The sequence below is a fragment of the Stenella coeruleoalba genome (assembly GCF_951394435.1).
Source record: "Stenella coeruleoalba genome assembly, chromosome: 15".
Classification (NCBI taxonomy): domain Eukaryota; kingdom Metazoa; phylum Chordata; class Mammalia; order Artiodactyla; family Delphinidae; genus Stenella; species Stenella coeruleoalba.
Genome location: NC_137161.1, coordinates 1,091,391 through 1,107,782, shown reverse-complemented (window position 1 = coordinate 1,107,782; position 16,392 = coordinate 1,091,391). Strand labels below are relative to the sequence as shown.

Sequence of the window (16,392 nt, the reverse complement as noted above, 5' to 3'; positions counted from 1 at the left end):
CCTTTTTGTGTTTCGTCTACACGCCCTGGAACATCAGCTCCAGAAGGAGAGGGACTTTGGGCAAATGACAAATGCCCCCCACAGTGTGGCTCTAGGTCTGTACGTAAAATCATCATCAAAGAGCCCCAGGCAGTGGGTGAGGGTGAGCTGCCAGGAGCAGGGTGGGGTACTGTCGTAGCTGAGCTGAACACTTTTCCGAGTCACAGGCTCTCTGGGGGCACACACCTCTCTCCAGCCCCATCCTTCTGCCCCGTTGAGCGTCGCGTGGATGGAAGAACAGCAGTTTGTTCAGCAGGCACACATGGAGCAGGGTGGGATGTGGCCACGTTCGCCAGGCTGCCGTGTGGAAGATGGATTGAGGGGGTAGCAGGTGGAGGGGGCATTGCAGGGTGAAGAGGGGGCAGCTGGCGGAAGCAGAATCGCCCAGAAATCCACCTGCTTCCAATGTGTCCCCACCGTCACAGCGCTGGCTGTGCGCAGCACGTGGGTGTGAAGCCTTCTGAGGTCAGGTGGAGCCCTGAGACTGAGGATCCACAGGGCTCAGCGTGGGGCCCGGCACGTGTCCGTACTCAGAACACTCAGCCCCCGCCCCCACCCCCACCCCACCCCCACCCCCCGCAAGCGCTGGGCTGCCCAGGGCTCCCAGGCTGGTCCAGGGTCACAGGGCTGGAGCCCACCTTCAAAGATCCATTTTAAAAATTGGTTCCCCTTGAGTCTTGCTGTCCTTGCACAGGTGAGACTACCCCGAGCTGTCAACGGATGCGTAGGCAGCCCTGCGAGGTGAGGACCACCCCACCACACCTCCATTTGTGTGTGTGCGCGGAGGCTGCCCTGCCAGCAATGTGTCCGGCCGGGATCACGCCGGCTCAGCCCCTCCAAAGCCCCATCCTTCCTGCCGCCTGCAGGGGAAGTGCCCGCGCCATCCCGAACTTCCGCGACCGGCAGCGAGGAGGCCCCGGCGCGCGAGGGTCTGACCCGCCCGCCCGCGGGAGCGCCAGGTCTGGCCTTTCCGACGGAGTGAGCAGGGCGGAGACCCAAGTTGCGCGCCCCGCCCCGCCCGCCGCGGTGGCCGTCCGGGGGCGACACGTCCTGGGAGTACGCCGGTCGGAAGCGCAGCTGGGACTGACACGTGGACTTGGGCGGCGCTGCCCGGTGGGTCGGCTGGGCGGGAACGGACCCGGACACCCTGTGCCCACGCCGTCCGCGCCCGATGCAGCCGCTCCCGGATGAGGCCCGCAGGGAAGCGGCCGAGGACGCCCAGTGGTCCAGGTGGGGCCTCGCGGCGGGGGGTGGGGGCGGGGCGGCGGTCAGGGGAGGGAGCGGGCGTCCTGGGCAGAGATGGCTCCCTGCCGCCCCGCACCTTTGCTCTGCCTGGGGGGCCTTGCACCTCCACGCCTCCCATCCAGGGCCAGTGCCACCCCCCACCCACCCAGAGCCCCCTGCACTCTCTCCAGGCCGCCCCGGTCCTGGGGGTGGTGTGCGCAGTGTCTTGTCCCGGGAGGCCTGCCTGGCTGGGCAGGGTGGCTCCCAGGCACGGCCTCCCCACCCCCAGGACCGCACCTGTGACCACCCACTGAGTGCCACCTGCGCAGGCAGGCAGTGGGCTGGGGGGCGTTGGGGGGACCACACCGGCACCTGCAGCAGTTGGCTGAGCCCTGCTGTCGTCGTGTGCCAGAGACGTGACGCCAACAGGGTCCCCACGGGGGTGTCGGTTGTGAGGGAGGAAGAGCCCAGGCAGGCCGCCCTCTTCTGCTGCCGGGTGCAGAAGGCCCTGGGACAGGGATCTGCTCACCAGCATGACTCACAGGGCGACCAGGACCGAGAGGCGAGCCCTCAGAGCAGCCCCCAGGCTGCCCGCCGCTCAGAGCTCCCTCAGGTCCTCCAGTGGACCCCAGGCCCAGAGTCAGGCCCTGCGCTTCCAGGCCCGTCCACCTCCAGCTCTGAGTCCCCGGGGCCTGCCCTGCTGCCTGCGGGACCCGCCTCCCACAGCTGGTCACAGGAAGGCCTCAGAAGCCAGAAGGCTCCCTTGGGACAGGGCCTGGTGAGGGCGGGAGCCCCAAAGCCCAAATTGCAGCACGGGGTCTCCTTGCCAGGTGCCCAGGAGGGCGGCAGGCATGCGGGGTGTGCCCGGCTGGGGAGCGCCCTGCGGCCGCCTCTGCTCCCTCACTCTCTCCCCGCCCTTGTCGAGGCGAGGCCCCGCCGACCCAGGTGGCAGGCAGCTCCGCAGCCAGCTGGGCAGAGGGCCGGGACCTCTGAAGAATGTTTTGAAACCTCCCCCTCGGTTACGCTTTAACGGATCTAGACCTGGCCGGCTTTGCCTTCACCGCCTCCCTCCCCGCCCAGTTTAGAAAGGAGCACCTGCAGGTGGGGTAGCGGGGGTCCTGGGTGGAGTGGGGCTCAGCGGGAAAAGGTGGTTCGCACCCCTGAGTGGCTAAAGGTGATGAGAATCGTGACAAGGGCGACCGTGGGCGGCTGCCGCCATGTGGATGACCCCCGAGGCAGGGCGGCTCCCCAGGGACGTCCCAGCCGGGCGCCGGCAGCCTTGGGCCTGCACGCTCCGGCGGTTGCCCTCTGCCCCTGCTTGCCCCCTGCCCCCAGCGCCGACTCATTTCCCTTTTCTGAATCGAGGGTCCACGTGACCTTGTGTTTGCTCAGCCGTGGGTGCTTCTCATGCACAGGGGCCATTTGCAGGATGCAGAAGGTTCTAGAAGGTTCACGGAAGCACCCTGAAGAGCTGGGGGCTCAGACCCAAGGCTCGGGAGTGGACAGAGTGGGCTGGAGGCAGGTCTTCAGGCCTTTTGTGGCTGATTTTGCCATGACCTTCCGTGTTCCTAGCAAGCCCGTCCGCAGGGCCAGGATTCTGCGTCTGGCGTCCTAATCGGGCCTCTGGCAGCTGGCCGTGTCTGGGTCACCCACTCCAGCCAGACCTCCAGCTGGCCTGTTCTGTGTCCCCAGCAGCTGTGGAGGACGTCCCTTTGCCCACCCAGTGGCGCTGCCCGCCAACTCAGGGCCAGGGCTGCGGGGGCCTCCGGGGCCCAGGGAGGAAGCACACAGCACCTGGCCCCCCAGCTCCAGAGGGCGTCCCATGCCAGCGCCTTAAACTCAGAGTGGGCTGGTTGCCTGAAAGCTGACGGGCCCTTCTTGACCTCCCGGGGCCACAAGGAGGCGGGGGGGCAGCACCGTATTCTCGGTACCCTGCCAGCCTTCCAGAGCAGGTCAGTCTCATCTGGCTTTCCCCTGTTTCTAACTGGACTTCCCACCCAGAGAGGCTCCCGGGGTGCCGGCACAGTGCATCCGAGGGAGGGGCAGGTGCCGGGCACGCGGTCCCATCTGCGCGCAGGTGACCCTCCGCTGCTCTGACCACATAAAGGAATAAAACTTCCTTTTAAAGGCAACTTCGGGCTGTGGCTGTTCGTGGGAAGTTAAAAGCCTTGCTCCCCAGCCCCTGCCACTCCCCTTGTGCACCAACCCGTGCGTGTGTGCTTGCCGAGGGCTCGCCCGCAGGGCCGTGCAGGTGGCCCTGGACGGGCGTCGGAGGCCACGGCAGGACTGGGCTCATGAGTCCTCTGCTGGCTCCGTCCTGGTGGGCCCGGGTGGCCGGCTGGGCTGGTTTTGGTGGGCAGTTTGGACCGTGCCTCCCAGTAGGCCTGGTGGGATGTTTGCTCAGAGGGAGCAGTGTCCCCGAAGGCCTGAAGTGTGGGGCTGGGAAACAGGGGGCAAGAGGGTGGACTGGGGGTGTCATTCCCACGGTTGGAGCCGCGGAGGAGACAGGCCCTGAGCCCCCAGGGGTTGCATGTCACAAACTCAGACATTGAGCGGTGCCTCCTGGGGACTCGCTGGCCTGGCAGAACCCCCGCCCCGCCCCTGCCCCGCCCCTCACAGTCTTTGGTTCTGTAAAGGAAACTAGCGTCTGGGACCACCAGGCCCCAGGTGAGTCTGCGACCTGCCCCGTGGGGTTCCGCCCCCTCCCGCCGCCTTAGCCTCTCCAGGGGGGAGGCCACCGAGACCTGCCGCATGCGCTGTGCTACCGTCATCCTCAGCATCTTGGCTTCTGAGTCATTCCAGGCACACTTTACGAACCAGGAAGGAGGGTGGGGGCGTGACGGCCCCTCCCTCGTCACTGAGGGTCACCGGGCAGTTTCCGAAGGGAGCAGCCCCCCAGCCCCTGCCGAGGCACGGTCCAGCGGCCGGCTCCTGGAACTGCAGAACGGCAGGCTTTCCAGCACGGGACCCTATTTCCCATTGGACTCCTATAGGAGGTTCTAATATAAAAAGCAACTCGTCCAAGAGTGCTGCCTGGGAGCCCCACCCATGGCACCCCTCCGGGCACCCAGAGACCCAGTTTGAAATCCGTGGTCCAGTGCACACGGGGAAATTGAGGCACAGGGAAGGGCGGGTTTCCCCGAGTCAGGCCAGGGCCCAGAGCGGCACCCAAGTCTCTCCTCCGGGAGAGTTGGTCACTACATCAGACCACACACATCACTGAGGGCTGCAGAACACTTTGGACTGTAATTCCCAAACTCCAAACCGGGCGCCGCCCACAAACACGGCTCTGTCTGGGGACAGCAGGCCGGGCTCCTTCACCCCAAACCCCCCGAGGGAGGGGCTCGAGCCTGGAAGCAGCTGTCTCCGCCAGTGGGATTGCCAGACGCTGCAGCCTCCTGGGGCAACAGCTCCTCAGCTGTGAGGGCAGCAGCGGGGCCGGGGAGGCCTCTGCAGGCCTGAGACACGGGGAAGGCTCCCCGACTCGCTCCCTGGACTGTGGAAAAGTACACTGATGTGCCAGGGGGAGCGGAGCCGGGGGAGGCGCCTGTGGAGGAGGGCCGTGCTGGTGCCAGGCCTCTCCCAGCCCGCTGGCCGGTCCACAGCTCCTTGTTGGGGCTCCAGGAACTGGTGGGTCACCTTGCTGCTCACTGACCCGAGAAGGAGCTGGGTGTCAGGGACATGAGCTCATCTTCACCGAGGAAACTGAAGCTCGGGAGGCCGGGCGACGGGCCCCACGTGCCACCCCCCACCCCCCGCCCTGTCTGTGACCAGGTCCAGGACAGCAGCTTCTTCCCTCCCCGAAACTTTCCCCCAGCGCCAGGGGTGCGGAGTCCACCCTGCCAGGAGGAGGGTGCGGGCCAGAGGGGGTGGGGGGCAGCCCCACCTCGCTGCTGGCCCAGCGGTCCTGCCCCGGAGATAACGGACACAGCCGTCCGCACGCACTTATCAGTTCTTGGTGCGGGTGCTGCCTGCCAGCGGGCAAGACCCTCGGGGCCTCCGAGGTCTCTCACCCCCGGGAGGCGTGCAGGCGAGGGCTCCGGCCCTCCCAGGGGTGGTCCTGGCCTCACCCTGGACTGTCCCCCCGGAGTCGGCTCACAGCCTGAGCCTGGGTGGGGCCCACAGGCAGGGGACCTGCCCGTGTCCGCAGATGGAGTCCAAGCTTCCACTACCCTGGGCCCCACTGGCTGTTCTTTTCACGTGCCCGGCCAGTGGGGGTAGCCCCCGCCAGGTCCAGACAGGGGTCCAAGGGGGTTTGGGGAGCGAGGGTGAGACTCCAGTGTCCTGGGTCATCCGCCAGGTGAGAGGCGTCCTTCCCTCTGTTCTGAGAACTGCCCGTGCGGCTCCTGCCGGCCTCACCCTCCTGGACACCTGTCCAGTGACCTCCCCAAGGTCTACAGCACTAACGCCTCGGGCTGCTTTGGGCAGGCCTCGGGGGCCCTGGGCTTGGAGCCCCGGCCCCGTGCCTTCCCCACAGCCTGAACCTATTCCCTTTGTGCGTCTCGCACCACCACCCCTCCCCACCCTGGGGAGAACCCTTGCCCCAGTTGGGCAGGTGAGTCCAGGTGCAGGCAGGACCCGCAAGGCCCCACTGAGACTGCTTCAAGGCCTGTCCACTCTCCCGACCCCCCCCCAGTTGTGGCCCCCACCCTCAGGGGACGTCCTCGCCCTGTGCAAAGACATCGCAAGTCACTAGTGGGGCTCCTCCCCCAGGCCGTCCCCCACTGAGCCCCCCTCCACCTGCACAAAGGGCACTGAGTCTCCTCTCTCTTTTTCGTTAAAAAAATACCAATCCCCCCTCCCCAAACTTTGTCTCTTAGGGCGGTTCTAGATGTACAGAGCTACCGCAAAGGCAGTACAGACTGCCACGCGCTCCACACGTGCCCCCACTCACGTCCTAGGTCAGTGTCCATTGGTCCCCATCAGTGGACTGCCGTGGACAGTCCTGCTGCCAAAGCCCACGCTGTGCTCGGGCTCTGCACTCTCCCCCGAGGTCCCAGGGCCCCGCCCAGGGTCCCACGGCACCTGCGTCTCCTGGGCTCCTCCGGGCTCTGCACTCTCCCCCGAGGTCCCAGGGCCCCGCTCAGGGTCCCACGGCACCTGCGTCTCCTGGGCTCCTCCGGGCTCTGCACTCCCCCCCACCGAGGTCCCAGGGCCCCACCCAGGGTCCCACAGGCACCTGCGTCTCCTGGGCTCCTCCGGGCTCTGCACTCTGGCAGTTTCTGACTTCCTGGTTTGGTGACTGACAGTCGACGGTGCTGGCCAGGAGCTTTGGGGACTTGTATAGACTTGGTCTGGCAACCTTCCCAGGCGGCCAGGGCTGCCTCACTGCTGCCCAGGCTCCTCCCAGGGCCTGTCTGCCCCAAGGTGGTCTGCTGGGCAGACCCAGCTTTCCTGGGGACCCTGCGGGGGCCCATGGTGCTGTGGTACCCTCCCTCTCTGCTGCGGCTGGGGTCCTCTTCCCCAGCCCGTCGCCCCCTTGGCCGGCTACCAGCTGTCAGCCTGCTGCCTTCCTGGGCCCTTGGTCCATGGAAACCGAGAGCCCCGGGCCTGGAGAGCGGCACCTCCCCAGCTGCAGCTATTCAGCCTCCGCCCTGCGACAGCCATCCGGCCGCTCCCATCCCTGCTGCTGGAGGGACCCCGTGCATCATTTCTTGTGTCTGCCCGTTTCTCCCAGGAGTCACCAGACGTGAGCAGGTGGACATTTGAGAGGTGGCCGAGGGGCCCCATCCAACAGCCTCTCCTGGGCCTGACCGGGCCCTTCTCTCCCCAGACCCGAGTGCCAGGTGTGGACAGGGACGCTGCTTCTGGGGACATGCCTGCTATACTGCGCCCGCGTCAGCATGCCCGTCTGTGCCGCCGCCATGAGCCAGGACTTCGGCTGGAATAAGAAAGAGGCCGGTGTTGTGCTCAGCAGCTTCTTCTGGGGCTACTGCCTGACTCAGGTGGTGGGCGGCCACCTGGGGGACCGGTAATCCCTCCCGCGCTGCAGGGCTTGGGAGGTGGCTCCTAGGAAGGGAATGGGGGGAGGCCCCGCCCACAGCAGGACGGGGGCTGGGAGACCCGAGGGCTGCGCAGGGGTGGGCTGGGGCCGGCGCTCAGCTCGTCTCGGGTGCTTGGTTCCCTGGGGAGCAACCGGCACCCAAGGAGGCAGCTCTGGGGCCCGTGGGGACAGAGGGACCCGGCTGTACCCTGCGCGCTCAGCCTCGGCCTCCTCTGCAGAGGGGATGTGGCTGCAGTGCCCACCCCAGAGGGCAGCTCCAAGTGACGGGCGGTGCCGGCCCCCTCCCCGGGTTCCTCCACGGTAGGGTCTCCTGGTCCGGCCTGCAGCCCAGCCGCACAGCTCCCCGTCACTGCCCTCTCGTCCCCCGTGCAGGATCGGGGGTGAGAAGGTCATCCTGCTGTCGGCTTCCGCCTGGGGCTTCATCACCGCCGCCACGCCGCTGCTCTCCCGCCTCAGCAGCGCCCACCTGGCCTTCATGACCTTCTCTCGCATCCTCACGGGCTTGCTCCAAGGTAGGGGGGCTGCGGGGGGCTGGACCTCGGGCCCACGCGCCGCAGAGCAAGGGGAGTGTGTGCACGGGTGTGTGTGCCCGCGTATGTATGAGCATGCATACCTGTGTGCACGGGCGCGTGTTCAGGTGGGTGCTCGTGGGCGTGCACGTGTGTCCTCGTGTGTGCCCCTGCATGTGGTGTGCCTCACTTCAGAGCGGGTGCGTCAGTGCTGCAGCGCTGCTGCTGCTGAGGTCATGGGCTCTCCTCCCTGGCAGGCGGACAGCTCGGGCCGTCCCCGCTGGCGGGCTGCCGGCTCTGGGCTTCGCTTCCCTGCACCGGGCTTTGTTTGTGCTTCGAGGCCGTCGCGCCCAAGGCACTTTCCGTGTCTAGAGTCACTTCACAGTCTGGCTGGCACGTTTTAATGTCACGTGTCCTCCTCTGCCAAAACTTCCGCTCCAGGGATCCGGTGTCAGCCAGGTTGCCCCGCGGCACCGTCGGCTCCACCAGCCGCATGGTGGGCACGTGCCCAGTTTCTGCGTGCTGCCAGTCGGAGGCCACACCCGCGCTGGCCGGGCCAGCAGGCTGAGGGGCTGCCAGCTTTCCCAAACCCCCGCTCTCGTTCTTCGGGGATATTACACTTACGGAGAGAGCCCCCCTCAAAGATCCCCAGTGGCCTGGGGGAGCTGGTGGCAGGGGCGCACACCCACACTCCAGGGAGTGGGACGGCCTTCTGAGCTCCTGCCCTCCACCAGCATGGCATCTGACAGCATCCGTCCTCTGGACGTGACCCCTTCCTCACCACACCTCCCCACTTCCCAGAGCTCTGGTGGGGCGTGGGCCTCTAGCCCGTACCCCCAATACCCCAGATGTATATCCTGGAATGGGCCTCTGCCTGTTTCCTGATCAGCCCCACCGGGCCGGCCCACATGTGGTCCTGGTGGTCCAGGCAGTCCAGTGCCTGCGCTCCTTTGAATTCACCCCACGTGCTCCCCACATGGTGTGAGCAGGGGCCCGGGGCCCCAAAGGGAAGACAGGGACCAAGTCCTGTCCCTATGTGCCCTGGCCTCTGAGCTTCCCCAGGTGCTTTTGGAGAAAAGCGCAGTGTAACGGGCAAGAGCTGCTTTCGGCAGTGCAGTTTTTGTTTTTTAAACTAGATTTTAAAATAATTATAGCTTTACAGGAAGTTGCAGCGAAAGGTACAGGGAGGTCCCGAGCTCCCTCCCCCGCCTCCCTGTGGTGGCATCTCGCGTAGCTTCAGGGCAGCATCACATCCAGGGCCTGGCAGTGCAGCTCCACGGGGCTGTTCCGGTCTCACCGACGTACACGCACCGTGTGTGTCAGTGTGTGTGCGTGTGCACTTGTCACCTGTGTGTGTGCTTCTGCGTGTTGGTGCCAGGACTCTGGAGCCGTGTGGCTCTGGGAGCTGGCGTGACAGTGGAGGAGCGCCAGCTTGGGCCCAGAAGCCCCCCTGCAGCCGTCCTGGTGGCAGGACCTTGAGCGAACCCCCCGCTCCCCAAGCTGTCTCTTTAGCTGAGTGTTGGGAAAAGCCCAGCCCTGCTGATCCCTGGGGGTGACAGCGGGAGGAAGGAGACCCGGACTTGAATAATCACCGAGGGCCCCGCGGAGCTTCCAGCCCGTCTCACCCCTCTGCCGGCCACCCCGGCAGGGCCCGCGGGCCAGCTCGGGACACAGCTCTGCGCGGGCCTCTGCCTTCTCTGCCGCCCCAGGGGTTTACTTCCCTGCGCTGACCAGCCTGCTGTCCCAGAAGGTGCGGGAGAGTGAGCGAGCCTTCACCTACAGCACCGTGGGGGCCGGCTCCCAGTTTGGGTAAGTCCCGGCCTGGGGGGGGCCGAGCGGGGGGCTCGGTGTGGGGAGGCGAAGGGCGTGCACCTGGCAGAGCGCCTCGGTGCGTCTGGTGGGGACGGGCCACGTGCACATCTGGGACAGGGTGACGCAGGTCTGGTGACTCTGTGCTCTGGGAGGCGCTTGCCACCCCCATCTCCATGCATGCTCTGTCCCTCTCGGGCCAGCGGCACGTGACCAGAGCTCTGGGGCTCTGGCACGTGGGCTGGGGTGTTACGTTCCCTTCCATCTGTGCTGACAGAACTGGATGGGGTGCCCGTCCCGATGGGGGAGGTGGCCTGCGTTCGCCCCAGAGGGTACCCGTCACGGTCCAGACATGAAAGGTCCAGACCTGTAAGGGCCAGACCTGTGCCCCTCCCCACTGCACCCCACAGAGCGCCAGACCCTCCGTGGGGCGACCACACTGGGGCTGGAAGGACGTCTTGCTGTCCTATTGGGGCTTCACGACCCCCGGGCTCAGGGCCCTCACGTTACTGCTGCAGAGGTCCAAGCAGAATGCAGAGGGGTGAGGGGTACCTGCTGGGGGGCTGGGAGTGGCCCAGATAGAAACCCAGGGGGCCCAGTGACATGTGAATTTCAGAGAAGCAATACACGGACAGGAGAGTTTCATTGTTTATCTGAAATCCCGTCTCACTGGGTGACCTGGGCCTTCCGGGGAGGGAGTGGGGTGCAGGGGAGGTACAGGGAGAGACCGTGCCCACCCCCTCCCCGCAGATGGGGAAATGGAGGCTCAGAGCGGAAGGCATCCCTCCACCGGCCTTGGGGGAAAGCCTTTCTCCTTTAACTGTCTCCTGGCCAAGCCTCAGCAGGTGGGGGGCAGCTGAGGGGTAGCCTCTGAACAGACAGGCCAGCCTGGGGGAGGGGTGGGCCCCGAGGGCATATTTGGGACAATAGCATTGGCAGGACCTGGGGAGGCAGCTGGGTTGGGTGGTTGTTTTTGCATTTTGAAATCTTTTTGAAATTTCATCCTCTCTGATATGAGCAGCTGAAAACAGCGAGGAGGTTTTATGTTTCAGCGTGTTCTTGTCACCGCTGTCTTCTCGTTGCCCTTTTCATTTTAAAAGGATCCACACACAACTGTAGGCCAACTGGGAGGCCTAGTAAGGAGATACTAGGGCAACACAGGACCCGTGTGCCACATCACGGCTGCCACGTCCACGCTGGCCCCCGTGGCACCGGGAGTCCCCGGAAAGCTTGCATCTGTCTTAAAAAAATGCACAACATGAGGTTAAGTTTGATTTGGGGCAAAATGAGGGCTGCAGCCCGGGAGACAGCATTTCAGAGAAACTGCTCCCAGGAGGTGAGGGGAGGAGCCGGGATATAGAGGAGTTTTGCAACAAAAGGGCAGGTAATGGTCAAAAATTATTGTTAATTAAAGAAAACTCGATCTCTCAAGTTTAGGAATTTAGTGCTTTTCTGTGTCTGGGAAGATGCAAGAGTCTGGGCTCACTGAAATCATTCCTTTGATGTGCACCTCAGCTCTCTGGGGCCAGTGTCCTGTATTTTCACATCCTGAGTTTGCGCAGGGCTCACCGCAGGGAGTGGCTACAGTCAGACGGCTGCAGGATAGCAGGTATTCTTTTCAGCCCTGAGTTTCCTCAGGGCTCACTGGCTCACATTGGAGGGCTGCAATCCTTGATGAATGTGACATCCTTTGTTTGTTGATATGGCAGGAAATATTCCATTTATAAACATTCCATTTATCACATCCCTAGCAAGCTGCCTGGGGACCAGCCTTCCGGGCAGTTGCCTCACAGGCTCTTTTCTAGGGACTCAGGTCACCTGGGGTAGGGATCTCGGAGATGTCTCTGCACCCCAGTGAAGCGAGGGTCCCAGCCACGCCCCTCTCTGTCGTTCCAGGACGCTGGTGACGGGGGCCGTAGGCTCCCTGCTCCTGGACTGGTACGGCTGGCCGAGCGTCTTCTATTTCTCGGGTGGGCTCACCCTGCTGTGGGTGTGTTACGTGTACAGGTGTCTGCTGGGTGAGAAAGGTACGTGCTGCTGCCTGGGAAGGGCGGGGGCCCTGGCGCCTTGTCCCCTCCAGCGAGCGGCCACCGAACCCCCAAGAGCAGGCCAGCTCGGGGGCCCCAGGATCCCCTAGGTAGAGCCTCACAGAAGACGCCCACTCCCTGAGTCTCAGCCGGCTACGGTCAAGTCTGGTGTGAGAGTCGCCGGGTGAACGCACACGTGCAGGGGGCTGTGCAGCCGGCAGAGGCAGATTGCAGGGGTAGAGGTGGCTCCCGGTGACAGGAGTGGGGCCTGGAGGGTTTGAGGACTCAGGGGACAGATGGCCACACTACTGTCCACCCTCGAGGGCAGATGCTGCTGACCCCAGGCTCTGGCGGAGAGGACAGGATGGCCCCCAGGCACAGCCGGGGACCCACGAGCCGCCCCCAGCTTCTGGCCTGTGGGGGCAGAGCCGTCCACCCTCTTTGAATGGCTTTCACGTGGAGATGCCTTGCCCTTCAGATCTCATCCTGGCCTTGGGCGTCCTGGCGCAGGGCCTGCCGGTGTCCAGACACACCAAGGTGCCCTGGAGACAGCTCTTCCGAAAGCCTTCTGTCTGGTGAGCCGGGCTGCTGCGGGGATGGGGTTTGGGGCCCTGGGGACCTCGGCCACAGGGCGAGCGGCCCACGCGGGGGCGGCTCCACTCTGGGCTCCGCGCCCTCAGGCCCCTGGCTGCCCTGGGTGTGGGGAGGGGCTGGGGTGTGGACCCTGAGCCTGGCCCCCGCCCCCCCAGGGCGGCCATCATCTCCCAGCTCTCGGCGGCCTGCTCCTTCTTCATCCTCCTCTCCTGGCTGCCGACCTTCTTTAAGGAGACCTTCCCCAGCTCCAAGGTGGGTTGGCCGCCCAGCAGCTCACAGGGTTGGGGGGCGCCGCGAAGCACACGCAGAGGGGCCCTGGGTTCCTTCCGCCGAGCTCTGGCAGCTCTGCCGCCTCCTGGCTCAGCGGCCGCACCTGGGTGCACACAGGAGAGGCCCAGCTGCTGCCCCGGCTGCCTGCCCGTCTGCAGACAGTCCTTCCCGGGGGGTGGGGGGGCACGCAGGGGCTGTGATGTGGGCACAGATGTCAGCTGCTGGTCAGCCTGGCTGACTGCACCCCAGCCGCCCAGCTACGCTCCTAATTCTGGTGACCGGGGCCCCCTGGCTGCACACTCTGGGCAGGGTGCGGCCCCCCAGCTCTGCCCTGTGGGGTGTGGGGAGCCGTGAGGGAGGTTCTGCCTGCAGGGGTGATAGCACTTGGGGGCCCAGCGCTCAGTCAAGGTCGGGGATGACTTAGGATCTCGGAGGCCCAGCCTGTGGGCAGAGAGCCTGGTGGGCAGTGGTGGGTGTGGATGACCGCCTGGGCTGTTCGTCCTTTCCCCGTGGTCGGGCACCTGCCCTGGCGGCCTCTGAGGCCCCGGCACCCTCCTTCCCTGCAGGGCTGGGTCTTCAACGTGGTGCCCTGGCTAGTGGCCATTCCTGCCAGTCTGTTCAGCGGGCTTCTCTCAGACCGTCTCATCAATCAGGGTGAGCCCTGGGGGAGGGGCCGGGCAGGGAGCCATGCCTGGGCTTTGCCTCACTCTGGGGGGCAGAGAGGCACCCCTCCTGGGGTGCTCCTGTAGCGATGGGAAGAGGCCACGCCCCCGAGGACCAGGCCGTGAGAGTGGGACCCCTGGCCCTTAGAGCCAGCCAGGTGGGCCCGTGGAGCCCGGCTCCCAGCCCGACTCTGCTGATGACTGCCTCCAGCTTCTCACCCCCCAGCCTGTTTCCCCAGGTGGGGACATTGGGACACAGTCACACTGCGACAGTGGAATTCCTCCACCTGGGGGCTGGACACAGCCCCCGGCCTCTTCAGAGGAGGAAAGGGCACCTGGTGAGGTCAGAGGTCTCAGGCCTGAGACCCGAGTGCACACGGCCCGAGGATGACTGTCCCGCAGACACGCAAGCTCCCCACGACCCTGCACTGCACGTCCTTAAATGTCAGTCTTGTCCTAGTTACAGAAGAACCACCCACTCATTGTGGAAAAATTAGAAAATTGGTAGAAACACAAAGCAAGCACTTTGTAACCATAGAGTGGCCTTCCTCAGGTGCGCCTGCCAGGCCTTGGCCTTGGGAACCCTCTAAGTGCACAGGCTCATACACGTGTGCGCGCGGCTCACGGCGATGCAGGGGCTGCCCCACCGCCAGCCCAGCCCGGCCCTCCTCTCCCCGCTCCCTCCGCGCAGCCGTGAGGGTGGGACCCACTCTGGGTGCCGTCTGGGGTGGGACAGCACAGATGGGCCGACAGGATGTCTCCTGGTCTCCCCGTCTAGGTTACAGGACCATCACTGTGCGGAAGTTCATGCAGGTAGGAGGGTCGTGGGACGGCTCTCTCCCTCCGGACGTCCCTGTTTCGTTCCTGGGGCCCCTGACCTAGAAGGGGACTGGTGTGGCACAGTGGCTGGAGGGCACTGTGGGGCAGTGCTTGGGACTGGCTTGGCTGACCTGAGGCCCTTCCCTGAGTCCTGGTGCCCATTTGGGGGCCTGGGTCGGCTCACGTCGAATGGGCTACGACCAGCAGGTCCAGATCATTCGTGCAGCCTCGTCCCAGTGGCCTCCAGGCAGGCCCCAACCCGGGAGGGGTGCCCACCGACCCTCGTTCAGTGTGGCCCAGACAGCCCAGGAAGGGGCGAGACTCCCACCCCGTCCCCACTCGTCTCTCCCGCAGGCGATGGGCCTCGGCCTGTCCAGCGTTTTTGCCCTGTGTTTGGGCCACACCTCGAGCTTTTGTAAGTCTGTGGTCTTTGCATCAGCCTCCATCGGCCTCCAGACCTTCAACCACAGGTAAGGGCCAGGTTCCTCGTCCACCAGAGCCACCCACGCTGCCTTTGGGCTCCCGGGTCCGGGGCCCCTGGCTCGGGGCGCACATGGAGGGCGGGCGCATGGCAGGTCCCCACAAGTGAGCCGCGAGGCGAAGGGCAGTCAGGGTATCAAGCCGGTGAGGACCTGGGCCTTTTGGGAAAGCAAAACGGGTGCTTGGGGAGGGGCTGGCAGAGCAGATGAGGGTCCCCAAGCAGCATCTTTTGAACCAAAGGTGGGGAGCGAGCCCATCGGATCCCACGTGTTGTTCTGCGGGCCTCCCGGCCTGCGCAGCAGCTCAGTGTTTAGTCAGAAAAACTGCACTGACTTGTCTTGGGAATCGGCACCTTGATGTCGTTTTCCAGATTATCGGGTGGCAAATGAGTGTGAGTCCAGGCAAACTCACCTCCCTGTCTTGTTTCATCCTGGGAGTGGGTCCCATGCGTAACCGCTGAGCTGGAGCTGAGCTCCTGGCGCGGCCAGCCTCCGGAATCCAGGTGATCGGAGGACCGACCGCCGGCTTGGCGGGTGGCGGCCGCCCTGTGGTCACTTACCTGCGTCCTTTCCTCTTCCCGCAGCGGCATTTCCGTTAATATCCAGGACCTGGCCCCGTCCTGTGCCGGCTTTCTGTTTGGTGAGGACCTTGGCCCCTCGTTGGACAGGAAGTGGCTGCGCCCCCTGCTCACCCCCTCCCCGCTCCCAGGGCCCCCAGGTGGGTGCGCCGTGGGAGGGTCACAGTGGGCCTCCGCTGACTGGTCCTCGTTCTCTCTGTCCTGTTTCAGGCGTGGCCAACACAGCCGGGGCTTTGGCAGGTGAGCAGTGGGCTGGGGTCCCCTGCCTGCGGGTTTCAAACCCAGAGTCCCCCGGGGCGCCGCCCCACGCCTGTGTCCTCCCACCTGCTCCGCTGCTTCGGCCCTCAGGGTGGGGTGTGGCACCCCTTGGGGGGTCCCCACAGTGTCAGAGCAGTGGCGGGGGGGGAGCCCAGACCCCAGAGCTGGCCGGGGGAGAGCACAGAGCCGTCTACCACGGTGCTCATGCTTCCAATGGCATGTAACCGTCCCCAACCACGTGACCCGCAGATGTGAGTGAATCCCCGAGGTCCAGGGTCCCCAGAGGCCAAGTGCCTGGGTGACGGTGACGGGGCTCATGCCCTCAGGCCCCCCGCCCTCAGCTCCCCTCAAAGCTGTCCTCAAAGGGGCGGGATGGCCCATCACCCCGTCTGCTTGTCCCCTCTCGAGGGTGCAGGAGTCGTGGGCGTGTGCCTGGGTGGCTACCTCATCGAGACCACGGGCTCCTGGACGTCCGTGTTCGACCTGGTGGCGGCAGTCAGCAGCCTCGGGCTATGCACCTTCCTGGTGTTCGGGAAGGCCCAGCGGGTGGACCTGAGCCCCGCCCATGAGGACCTCTAGCCGACCGACCCCCTGTCCCCGAGGACCCAGCGCCGTCCCCTCGGGGACAGCGTTCAGCTTAGAGGCCCCTTGCTCCTGGCCCGCAGGGTGAGCAGAGGCGGGGGAGCCTCAGCCCCGCAGGAGAGTGCGGTCCGGTTCCCCCGCCCTTGGGGGTAGCAGCCTCCTTCCGGGCTGGTGGGACCTCACGGTGGGTGGATTAGCATCTTCAGTAGCAGCAGCTTCGTCACAGACACGGTCTGTTCCTCGTAGACCAAGCCCCACGTGGTCAGCCCGCCCGGGGCCGTGTCACTGCAGGGCAGGGCGCCCCACGGGAGTCTCTCCCCAGACCTGCCTGGCTCTGTTTCTCTGCTCTTGGGGTCGGATCTCTGTGGTGGGCCGTCCTGTGCACTGCGGGGCGTTTAGCAGCGTCCCTGGCCCCCACCCACTAGATGACCCCCCTACTCATGACAGCCAACCCTGTCTCCTGACATCACCAAGTGTCCCCGGGAGACCCGCCCCCTGGCTGAGGACCACAGCTCTAGAAGAAGGCCAGGGAGGGCTG

General features: G+C 65.4%; 1 protein-coding gene across 1 annotated transcript; it reads left to right on the top strand.

Annotated features, from left to right (window-relative positions):
- Nucleotides 1-1,210: 1,210 nt before the first annotated feature.
- On the top strand, nucleotides 1,211-16,043 carry SLC17A9 (solute carrier family 17 member 9; the record flags this gene model as incomplete). The annotated part of the gene is made up of 13 exons (XM_079945117.1): nucleotides 1,211-1,269; nucleotides 7,037-7,234; nucleotides 7,640-7,779; nucleotides 9,486-9,585; nucleotides 11,482-11,612; nucleotides 12,091-12,187; nucleotides 12,362-12,458; nucleotides 13,043-13,130; nucleotides 13,917-13,951; nucleotides 14,312-14,427; nucleotides 15,021-15,076; nucleotides 15,225-15,254; nucleotides 15,688-16,043. 13 exons carry the CDS (start codon nucleotides 1,211-1,213, stop codon nucleotides 15,849-15,851), a joined length of 1,311 nt encoding a protein of 436 aa, XP_079801243.1. The 3' UTR covers nucleotides 15,852-16,043.
- Between the last annotated feature and the right edge of the window lie 349 nt (nucleotides 16,044-16,392).